This window comes from Podarcis bocagei, assembly GCF_964188305.1.
Source record: "Podarcis bocagei genome assembly, chromosome: 9".
NCBI classification, from domain to species: Eukaryota; Metazoa; Chordata; class Lepidosauria; order Squamata; family Lacertidae; genus Podarcis; species Podarcis bocagei.
In genome coordinates, this window is record NC_138134.1 from 62,063,809 (window position 1) to 62,075,847 (window position 12,039).

The following is a 12,039-nucleotide window of genomic DNA, read 5'->3' on the forward strand; positions in this document are numbered from 1 at the left end:
CTTTTACTCAGAGTAGACCCATTGAAAGTAACAGACATGACTAAGCTAGGGTCATTCTTTTATATGGGCAGGGTCAGCTGTGAGAAAAACCTCGTTGACGACCAGCCGCTATAATCCTAGATCCTGCGATCCTAAATTGTGATCCTAGCCTCATAACTTTATTTTATTACGTATTTCTTTATTTAGTCCACTTACATTCCTCCCCCCGCCCTCCATGGAGGTCAAGATAACCTATATGGTTCTCCCCTTCCTTATTTGCACCCCACGAAAGGCAGTCACTCACTGGCCGGGGTCACCTTCATGGCTGAGTGGAAATTTAGACCCAGGTCTCCCAGATGCTAGTCCAATGCTCTAACCACTGCACCACACTCAGTTAGCATGTATTTGTTCAGTGTCGTCGAGCGCAAACTGACTAGCGTGTTGGGAACCAGGACGAAGACCTTTCCAAGTCCAAGCTTAAAATGTTCTTGCTCCAATGGAAGCAAAGCCCGGTTTAAGGAGCTTACGCCTTTATCCTTGCAATCCTGAGGGCTTTTACCCTTAAAACAAACAAACAACAACCCCGTTATGTTCAGTAGAGCTTACTTCGGGGAAAGTATGCATTGGGCTCGTTTATGGGGGCGGTATTTGTTTATTTGCTTGTTTTAAACCTAACCTTCCTCCTGCCAGACTTAAAGCAGGGGCCACTTCAGTACAGCTAAGCCTGCGATCCTAGACACACTTAACGGGATAAAATGGAGCTTTCCACTGAGTCAATATGAACTTTCTAGTCAAGGATTTGTGTGCTTAAGGCTCCCATTGAAATAAACGTGAGTTGGAATGATTTAATTGATATCAGGGTCATCTGTCTCCCTCACTCCCAACGCGAGAGGATGCTTGGGAAGGTTCCAAGTGAGATCCACTTTGGGATTTGGTTGCTTTTAAAAACACCGCTATAGAGTTCTATGGGCTTACAAAGCCCGATCCTATGGACATCTACTCAGAAACAAGTCCTACTGAGTTCAAAGGGATTTGCATCCTGAGCCTATGCCTGTCTACTCAGAAGCAAGTCCTACTGAGTTCAAAGATATTTGCAGCCCGATCCTAGGCATGTTCACTCAGAAGTAAATTCTAAGGGATTGATAGTCCGATCCCAGGCATGCTTACTCAAAAGTAAGTTCAAAGGGATCTGCAGCCGGATCGTACCTATACAGGCTTACTCAGAAGTAAGTCCCGTCCCCCGGGTTCCATGACACGCACACCCGCTGCCAAGCGTGCCTAGGATCGCAGCCTGTGTTTAGACTCGGTGCAGGAGGTGTTTTGTCCGGGAGAAGCAGCGAGGCAAGCCCAGCCGGGCGACCTGGCGGTCCTCGCTGAACTTTTCACCTTGCCCAGGGACGGTGTCACCCGCTCCGTCAACAACCCCCGGGAGCTGCCGGGCGAGAGTGGCTCGCCGCTCACCGGCAGCAGCTCCGGGGTTCCAAGTAACCCGAAGATGGCCGATGTTTATCTCGGCCCCGGCGAAGGCGGCCGCGCGAAAGGTTATCAAGGGGGCAGGTGCTTTGTTACGCGGAGGGAAAGTGACACTCTCACCTGCTCGCTTCCTGCGCGGGCTGCCGCGGCCGCCTATCAGGACCAGGAGCCACGAGGCGAGCCCCCCAGGAGCTGCTCCGCTCCTTGTCCAGAGCTGCCGGCTCCCGGGGGGGGGAGGGGGCAGGAGAAACGAGCAGCCCGAGAAAGGAGAGACTGGCAGGCGAGGGAAGTGGGCGGGATGGGGGGGGGTATTTCGCAAAAGCTGCTGTCCTCTCCAGCGGGACTTCCTTCCGAGTAAACCTGCGCTAGTGATTTGCGCTGAATCTGCTGCGGAAAACTCACGTTAGATTGGAGAGACCCGAATCTCTCCAAACCGAATCTGAGCAGAACAACATTCACCACGCATGTGGTTCCTAGCAACTGGCATTCAGAGTTATACTGCCTCAGACAGTGGAGATAGAATATCCACTTTCTATGCCATGCGTAATTTTGTGCGCTTCTATCACGTCGCCTCTTACTCCTCTTCTTAAAGGAGAGCCTCTCCACCCCCTTGATCGTTCGGGTTGCCCTTTTCTGAACCTTTTGCAACAATAGCCTTTTTGAGTTGAGGCGACCAGAATTCTATAAGAGTATTCCAAGTTACAAGGGGCAATTTGGGAGAGAGAAAGGGCTCTTGCCTTCATAGCCTGCCGGTGCGCTCATTGGAAGCTTTTATTTGACCGCTGTCGGAAGAAGAGGGTTGGATAAATGCCCCCGCCCCCAGCTGTCAGCCAGCAAGTCTCTCCTGTTGAGAAATTATACACCACCTTACTCAAGAATGAAGTCCAGTTTCAAAATAAAAACATTCATGGAAACAATATAAATATACCCCTGGCTTAAACCAACAACAACATTTGCCCCTCGTGGGATTGTAATGGGTATCGGTGAAGAATGGGATCCCACAAACTACTGAAGGGGAAGTATTTTAGGGTATCTAGATGCTGAATTGGTTTAAGATAAATGCTCCATCGCTACTGGCGATCCCTGACACACTTCCTTGAGATTATTGCTAGATTCATGTCGGTAAGGAAAGTATGAAGTGTCTAGTACTAGGGTACGAAATGTATTATACTCCTAATAATATTTAACGTTTGTGTAGAGCTTTTAAGCGTTCCAAGCGCTTCGCGAGCATGATCGAGTTGCCATGATTATCACAACCCCGCAAGTATTATTGCCACCACCATTTCCCATTGCGGCTGAGAGAAAGTGGTTTGCCTCTAGTCACCTAGTGACATAAGGGCAAAGGGACATCCCTTCGTGTGTGAGAGGCTATAAAACGACGTGTTATATAACGTGTTCTTAAGCGCTTACGTCCTTCTCTGTCCTGGAATTACTTCCCTGTTTGCAGTTACGCAGAGTGCAGGCGGCTGTACTCTGCGCACCCTCAGAGGCACTCCTGACTTAATAATTATTTCGAATGCTTCAGAACTGAAGTTCTGGCGCTGGAATCTGGTTAAGAGGCTCAGCCTTGCTTTGTGAGGCTCACGTTAAGCCTTCCCACAGCAGTCTAGACTAAGCGGGATCGGGCAACTAGTAAAGTTCTGGGATGACCACGTTGCACCTCTGTTGGCTTAAGGCTTCCCAAATAATCTCTTTTCAGTAATAAATGCGGGAGTTTAGGTTGAGGCTAGCTAGACAGGGAGCTGCATTGTCGCGTCCTCTTCCATAGCGTAGCCGGAAGAGGCCAATCAGGTCTTGGAAAAATGTACGCTCGAAGGGTATCGCCCGGGCTATATCTAAAGTTTAAATTATTTTGCTCCGGATTCCGGAGTTCAGCATACCTTCCTATCGGGACATAAGACGCTCAACGTGTTTATAGTTCGGGGCGTTCAATTTATTTTGCGATTCATATTTCGCTAAATGTGGGAAGGGCAGAGAGAACCAGCCAGGTATAGTTGCTTTGATCTCACAGGAGCGGAGGAAAGGCTAGCTATGAATGTAACAAGAACCAGTCATCTGGCATAATAAGCGCAGTTCGAATCCACGCATTTCCCTCCCCTTCCCGAGCAAACGCATTCACGTCTCCAAACATAGCCCCAGTTGTCCTAAAAACTTTTTTCTTGGAAGTAAAGGAGCGAGCTCCCGTCTGCACGGTCATCAGCTGGTAAGTCGTCTGTTGGAAATGGTTCACGCGTTCTGCTGAGGCTCAGTGACTGATGAAACCCAGTGTTGAACAGGCCAATGAATCAGCCCAGTGGAATTTGTTTCCAAACAAGTAAGGCTTCAATTCTGCATCTACCTACTTGGGGACTTATGAGTAGATGTGCATAGGACTCAGCTGTGCATAAATGGCTTACACTGCATATACATAACTCTACTAGGTTAAAGTAAAAGAGCATCGTGAGAGTCAGCGAGGGCGAAACCAGTGGGATATATAGAGGATTAATATGACTGGGACTAAGGTCATCACCGGTTTGAACGCGACTGCTCCCGTTCAGCAGGTGCGTGAATTGTGAAGTAGTCCTGTTGTGATGTCATAGAACAATAGGGTTGCAAAAAGGAGCTTCTCGATTTAATGAACTTTCACCTAGCAAGCAGGTCATTGGTCTGTCTAGCTCGATATTGTAGCTCAATATTGTCTGCACTAACCGGCAGCGGCTCTCAAACAGGGGGCATTCCCACCTTACCGGAAGATGCCGAGAGCTGAACCTAGGACAATGTATGTGATCTGAAACTAATATATTACCCTTTCTCGATTACTCTGCAATGTACAATGTAATGGCATTTCTGGAGTAGAAGGTGTGAGAAACCCCTTAGTAAACGTGTTCCTGAAATGTCTGTGCTGATGTATTTCAGACCGAGGCATTTGCGAGGAATTGCGCTGACCTCGTATTATCAATACTTATTATTAATAGCGAACCATCGGTGCAGACGCGCTTTATTATTTGGCAAGCGGAGGGATCCTGCTGAGGGGCAAATCATTCCCTGAAGCAAGTCTCCTCGAGACTTACCCGCACGTTATACCGTTTCCTGTAAAGACGCACCTCAACAAAAATTGTTGCTTTTAAAACTTTTTTTATTTGTTCTTTCTCTCTCTCTCAAAAAAGTTACATAAACAATGGCAGCTGAATTTGTTAAAAAATAAACGGATCGTGTAAAAAGTCGTTTGGTTTAAAAAAAGATAAAACAGAACCAGTAGCAAACATCCAGTAATAAATAAACAACCTGTCGCTAAAACATCACAAAAGCAAATGAAATGGACATAAATGTTTGACACAACAAACAAAAATGGTAGTTTCCCGCGTTCCCCTCCCCCCACCCCATGCTGTTTGCAAATGAGTTTAATAATGACGATTAGAGACATGGCTGAGTTCGACCTTGGTATATTAATCCAATTGGCAGTGAGTCGATTTTCTTTTGGAGCCGCGTCTCTCAGTCTCCACTCCCGGCGGCTTATAAAGTGCTTGCGCCAAATCCCACCTACAGAAGACGCCAACATTCGGTTTGGATGAACGTTGAGGAAAAGCTAAGCAGGATACAAACAAAAATCCGCTCCCCCTATTTACAGCCCGGGAAGAAAGGGATACCCACTAACCCTGCCCTCTCCACCGGTCCTCCTCGTTTGCACTCAGAATTTGTACAGCGACTCTGTATTCCGGATGCTTTGCAAGCGGCCAGGTTGCAAGGAAAGGTACTTGCCTTTTCGCTAGCAAAAGCCAAACACCCCTTGGGCTGACCGGGACACCGGGGCGGATGGCTAGAAGGCAGGTCCGCCTGGGGACCCCTCGCTCCGGAGGAATTCCAAGGAGGGCGCTTGATCCCAAGCGAACTCTATTGGAAGGAAGGCTGCAGTCATGAGCGCACAGGAGCCCCACTGAACACGCTGAGGGACTGCTTATGTAACTAAGCGCGGAAGTAGATTGATTTACATCAAGGGGGATTCCTTGCAAGTACATGTAGCGAGGACAAAACAGCCCTGCGTTTGGGAAGGCGGAGGAGCGCACACAAAGTCGGTGGACCCAAAAGAACCGACAACCAAACTCAGACCACTAGTATAGCCACAATCTTCAGGATCCCCAGGGAAGCTTGTGGGACGGATGCAGCGAGGACTACAACCTCGAAACTGTGCCCTATTCTATCAGCTGAAGTCACTTCAAAGCGAAAGGCTAATTTGCCGTCTAGTTCAGATGAAGGGTTGCAATGAAACTGAATGGAGCCTTGTTGATTGTAATGAGAGTCACAAGCACACTTCGTGGCAGTATTAAAAAGAACAATTAACATGTACCTCCGAGCAATTGTGCTTAGAATGAAGCTGAATGAGATCTATATCCAAACGTCAAAGGACAGAGTTCTCGCAGCTCCGACCCTAAATGCATTTACCTGGAATTGTTTAGTTGATCTCAGTTAATATGCTTCCAAGAAACGATGGTTAGGCTTTCAAATGGGACAGCTCATTCCTCTGCATTACTACTGAGAAATAAACCCCGCTGAGTTCATTTTGGATTATTCTCAGGCAAGTTGCTGTAACGTTACAGACTATGTCTACTTGGAAGTAAGCGTCGTTGAGGTCAACGGGCTTTACTTCCACGTACAGTGGTACCTCGGGTTAAGAACTTAATTCGTTCTGGAGGTCCGTTCTTAAGCTGAAACTGTCCTTAACCTGACTTTAGCTAATGGGGCCTCCCGCTGCCACCGCGCGATTTCTGTTCTCATCCTGAAGCAAAGTTATTAACCCGAGATACTATTTCTGGGTGACGTGAATGTCAGCTGGAGACCGAAACTTACTAGAGAGCGATCCCAAGTGAACGCTTTGGAGTTTACATGCGAGGAACCCTCGAGGAGCTGTCCCCAAAAGCAGTGCTTAATTTAGGATGGGTACAGTCCATTGTCCCAGAATCTGCAATCCGGAATCTGTTTTACTCTCTCTGGTGAAGTATATGCAACTGATTCCAGCAGGAAAGGGGAAGCAAAATTTTAAAACTAGAAAAACAAACCAGGTTACATTCAGTACCAATATCGGCTTCTAGACAATCGCTTAAAAGCTAAGATTCGAAGCACAGTTGCTTGGAAGAAAGCCCCCTTTGCTTGCTTGCGAGAACAGCAACCACAGTGCTTTACGAATAGAGTTCAAGAGAAATCATGGTTCAAAAGCTTTCCCTACCGTTCTAGACCTGCGCAGGGTAAATGGCTACTTCTAGAAAGAGAAGTTAAGGAGAGTTCCCCCCGCAGGTTTCCAAAGCTTTCTAAGGCTGGCGAGGTGAGTCCGTCAGAGCCTGCGACACGCGTCTGTTTGCCCCCACATGCCCAGGATCCTGCCCTGTTCACGCCAGCAACGTCTTTCACAAGCCGTCTGACAAGCAGTCCTCCCCCCGCATCCCCGGTCAGCTTCAGGGTCGGCTTGACTGGCAGCCGCCGATCTCACCTATCCCTCCCTGCCCGACTGACGCGCGCCTAGCTGGCCTCGTCAGAGTCACTGTAATGGGATCGGGGCGAGAACTCCCCATCGCTGCGATGGGCCGGCGGCGAGGGTTTCCTGCGCTCCTGCTGGGGCTGGCCCGACGGCGGCAGGAGCTGCGCCGGCGAGGGGGCTTTCTGCCCCAACTCTGTGAACGAGGGGAAATGCAGCGGGTCCAGTTGCACCGAGAAGCCTCCTCCTCCTGCCCCGCCCCCAGCCGGCTGCTCTTGGGGGAAACGCGTCCGGCAGTGTCCCGAGGCCTGGGACCTTGGCTGTTGCTGCAGAGCGCCCCCTACAGGCGGGGTGCAGGGCGCCCGCTCGTAAGTCTGGCTGGCGGGGGCGCCGTCGGCTGGAGGTGGGCTGTGCAGCAGCTCGGCCAGCGCGCTGATGTAGATCTGCGCCATCTGCAGCGTCTCGTACTTGGAGAGCTTCTTGTCGTTGTTGAAGGAGGGGATGACATTGCGCAGCTGGTCGAAGGCGTGGTTCAGCCCGTGCATCCGCCGCCGCTCGCGGGCGTTGGCCGCCAGGCGCCTCTGCTTCTGCACGCCGCTCACCTGAGGGCCCTGGCGGAGCAGACCCCCGCCGCCGACGGGGCAGGGCGCGCGGGGCCGCGTCGCCTCCGCGTCGCCAGGGGTGCCGCCTGCCTGGTGGTGGTGGTGGTGGCGACGGTGGTGCTCCTGCAGCGCGCACAGCTTCCCCGACCCGCCGCTCCGGCTCCGGCTGCCGCCGCCCAAGTGCTCGGCCGCGCCTGCCTCCAAAAGCTCCTCGTCGTCCTCGTCGTCCTCCTCGTCGTCTTCTTCCTCATCGTCCCCCTCAGCTGCTCCTGAGAGCAGGTACCTGGGCGACGAGGTGACCCGGCCTGGGCAGCAGATGCCCAGCCAGGCTGAGGAGAAGCCGCGACTTGTCGCCGTCGCCTCCTGTCCCAGCAGAAGGCTGTCTTCCAATGGCTGCTGCTGGGAGCCCAAATCCCTGCCGCCTTCGCCCCACTCGCTGGGCGCAGCCACGGCGCGCAGGTGGCTCATAGCGTCTGCGAGGGTTACCTCAGCGCGAGAAGTCGCCGCCGTCTGACCTGCTGCACGCGCCCTTTGCGCTCTCCCCCTCAGCCCGGGACGAACAGCAAGTGCTTCAGGAGCCCTGTCTAACCCTGCGACGCGCGCTCATACATAAGGGAGGAGGGAGGAAAATAATAATAATAATAATAAAGCACACATATACAGACACACGGCCCGCCAACAACTAGGCTTCTCCGGTTGCGGAGGGCGCTGCGCCCCCTTTAAAAAGCGGCACGCGCCGGGGTCCCCCACCCTCTCCACCTCCTCCTTCCCCGCACACACCCCTCCTCGGCGCCCCACCCTCCACCTCCCGCCCTCCTCGCGCCAGTCGCGTGTCGGCTCAGCCATTGGAGCGCGCGGGGCCTTGTCGCGTGCGGGCAGCCAATGGGCTAAAGCGTGAAGGTTGGGTGTTTGTTTGGGCTTTCTTTCTGTCTTTCTTTCTTTTGGCCAGCGCCGGAGTAGAAGGCGCGGGCAAGGGAGCAGGAGGAGGACGAGGACGGAGAGACAGAAGGAAACAAAAAGTTGATATACAAAGGACGGAATACCTGAGTGTCTCTAAGTAACAGTTGCTGTCCCGCCAACAATAAGGCGCGCGTTTTTATAGCAGGCAGGGTATTGCTTGTGCGTGCGTGTGAGGGAGAAACTGAGGGAATGGCTGAGCAGGAGTTACATATACCTGCAGTCACGCGGCACCCCGGGAGTGTGTGTGAGGTAAAAGTGTGCCAACTTGTGAGGAAGGGAAAGGCAAGCGGGAGGGCGCGTGCCTAGAAAGGGGTCCGTGCGAGCGCAGATTTCCTGGGTCGCCTAAACTGGCTGGGAGGTGGTTTTTGGACGCCCGCTGGGGACCCTGCACCTCAGAGCTCTCCGAAACCAGGAGCTGCGTTTGGTTTTGCAACGCCATTGAAGCGGCGCTTCTCCCATTACCTTCAAGGGGAGAAGGGGGGATACCCCTCGAAACCCCCTTCAAAGGCATTGGAATTGCAGTCAAGAAAGGTGGGCGAGTCACGTTCAACTCGAGACGCCCTTTCTTTGAGAGGATTTACATGGGTAGATCCTGTTGGGTTTTTTTTTCTTTTGGCGCCGGATTGGTCCAGCCTCTGAAGGTGTGAGGAAAAACTTCCTCGCAAGCGCAGAGTCGGCTTTGCCAGAAAGAAGCCTTCGGCTCGGAGGCAGCTGGTGGCGGCTTCTTCGCCGGGCAGCGCGCGCGTGGTGCGCCCTCGGGAAAGGCTGCGCTTTGCAGGACGGAGCCGAGGCGCGTGCGGGAAACTGAGCGCCCCCCGGGGACTAAATCGAGCTCTCTGGGCATCTCGGCGGCCAGCTGGCTTGGGCAAGCGGCGGAGCTCGCTAGACGCGCAAATCGAGAGTGGAAACCGAGGTCGAGATGGCCCTGAAGCTCAGCCCACACAGAGATAGAAGAAGGTCCTCCTGGCTCGCCTCTGCGCGGGGTCACCAAGGCATTTTGCGCGCGCTTAGAAAGCGCAATTGGTTACAGTGGGGCTTACTTCTCAGTAAACACGCAGAGGTTTATGGTGCACTGTTGGCCCACACGGAACACTGCCGAGTGTCTACAGCTCTGAATGCTTGTACTTTAGAGGTCTGCTAAGCACCAGCATAACCCAGGGTGCTCCCTCAAGGGGACATCGAACAAGAGGGATGTACACGAACGGATTCTAAACTTATAAAGATCCCGTCGAAATCAGTAGTATTAACATCTTCGGCATTTGGGAGTTTAGATAATTTGTAGTATTGAGGTAGTATTTTGGCTCTGTGGGTGTGCTCTGGGTCAGTGGAGATGTCTTTATTCCCCAAATCAATGCTATTTTTAAATTATTATCTTCCAAGAGGGGTGAGTTGGGGAGAGAGTGTCAGGATCCAACCACCTGAGGGAGTAAACCCTGCTTGAGGTAATACCTGCAACCCATCTCATGCACCTATCAGCCTCTGTCAACTGAGCCATCAAGGTGAGGCAAAAGGTTTGAACCAAAGTACCCTCTAGGGTTTCCCCTCCAGACAGGATAAAAAAACCTTTGTATGTCTGGCACAGGGAAACATACACAAATGCAGTAGCTATTTGTGTTCCTCTTAGGAGATTATAGTCCTTGGCAGAAATGAGTAGTTCAGGAGAGTGGAGCACTGGCTTTTCATTACACTGGGATGCACTCCTGCTTAATTATCTTGATATATCAGAAGGCCCATGCATGTCAGCATTGCTTACAAGAATACCAGCAATTAGCACATGCAAGGTCGGGTCTGCACAACATAAGGCTTGTAGGGTAGACTGGTTGCAGCCCACTGAAGAAGTTCCAGGTATCCACCATTTGAACTATTTTCCAACTTGTCTTGTGATTACTTCAATAGAGGGCCTCTCAACTCCAGCAGAAGTGAGGATGGGAGAATGCTTGCATCCATGGTCCTGCATTCATCTTCTATGGTACCTCCTGGAGTTGATTTCAAATCCACCCCAAGATTGTGAAGTGCCTAACAGCATGCTAAGATTGTAAATTGTGGGAAGAGAAAGTTTGTCCTAGCCTAGGAGGAAACAGGAAGTTCTGACTGGCTGGTCCAAACATGTCCACTCTAGGAATGTTGTATTTGACTGCTCTGTGTTTCACATTCCAGAGAAATGCTATACCAGTACAATGGTACCTCGGGTTAAGTACTCAATTCGTTCCAGAGGTCCGTTCTTAACCTGAAACTGTTCCTAACCTGAAGCACCACTTTAGCTAATGGGGCCTCCTGTTGCTGCCGTGCTGCCAGAGCAAAATTTTTGTTCTCATCCTGAAGCAAAGTTCTTAACCCGAGGTACTATTTCTGGGTTAGTAGAGTCTGTAACCTGAAGCGTATGTAACCTGAAGCATATGTAACCCGAGGCACCACTGTACAGTAGCTGACAGTGATATTGTCTAGCTACAACTTCCTGAAGCACAGGCCTAATGTTGGATGGAAGCCTCAGTGCAATAGTTCACAATTCTCAGTTCAGAAGTTCACAGACCTGAGGGCTACGTTTACATAATTATTAACACAGGGAAGACATTACTTCTGTATTTACTACCAGATAATGTATTTGCAATAGTGCTTATTTTGAACTCATCTGTTAACCCTCCTTTTCCTTCCTGCTCTTATAGAATGCTCTCTTTTACTCTGGGTCCTGGGTCTTCTGCTCCCCCCCCTTTAAAAACCCTTTTTACTTTGCTTACAAGATGTTTTTACTTTGCTTACAAGATGATGGCTTTCCTTCTGAAAATCAGCATAGATTTGAGTACATATAAATAGTACCTGCAATCTTGTGTCATGGTTCAGTGCCCTGAATTCTTTTTAAGGACCTAGCAACATCTCTGTTGGCTGCTTAGGAATGCTGAACCAGTGATAGGTGAATTTACCTTGGCTTGATTTAGAATTGGCTTGGTAATTACAAGCTTTCTTGGTGAGAGTTCAGGAAAAAAAAACCCTTAATCATTTCACACAAGTTTTCTGCTGGTTCTTAATATTGGCACATGGATGCAGATAGTGCCGCCCCCCCCCCATATTGTATTGCCCCTACAGTTCCCAGCATTAGCTCTGGCATGGAGCCACTATACAACCAGCAAAAAGAGAGAATTTTAGAAGGGAATGGGACCAAACAATCCCATGAGGTATTTGCCAAGAACATGAGCACTGGCTCAAATATAAGAGATACTCGCCAAATGAAAGATTGCATGGTTGAGCAGTCTATTTATTTAACTAACAGCAATCCATGGGAATTTAAGTGAAAATAAGGGGTTTACCATTAGAGAACTATTTGCACTTCTTTCATTCGGTGCCCAGCCTAATGGATACTAACAGAGCATGACTGGGATTCTATTTTATATTCAAATTTGGAAAATGATTTATTGGGTAAATGGTGCTCAGTTTGGAATACACCTGCAGAATACACAGCTGCAGAGATTCATTTTGAACCAAGTAATAATGGACTTCAGTGACACCTTTGTTTGTTTGTTTGTTTGTTTGTTTTGTATACCACCCTATACCCGGAGGTCTCAGGGTGGTTCACAAAACAAGATC

General features: G+C 50.3%; 1 protein-coding gene across 1 annotated transcript; it reads right to left on the reverse strand.

Annotated features, from left to right (window-relative positions):
• Positions 1-4,562: 4,562 nt before the first annotated feature.
• On the reverse strand, positions 4,563-8,173 carry ATOH1 (atonal bHLH transcription factor 1). Its single transcript, XM_081208272.1, has one exon. It carries the CDS (start codon positions 7,966-7,968, stop codon positions 6,943-6,945), a length of 1,026 nt encoding a protein of 341 aa, XP_081064398.1. The 5' UTR covers positions 7,969-8,173; the 3' UTR covers positions 4,563-6,942.
• Positions 8,174-12,039: the final 3,866 nt, after the last annotated feature.

What these genes read in the sequence shown, in the direction of transcription:
- ATOH1 (XM_081208272.1), bottom strand. Translation starts at nt 7,968, where the DNA reads ATGAGCCACCTGCGCGCCGTGGCTGCGCCCAGCGAGTGGGGCGAAGGC.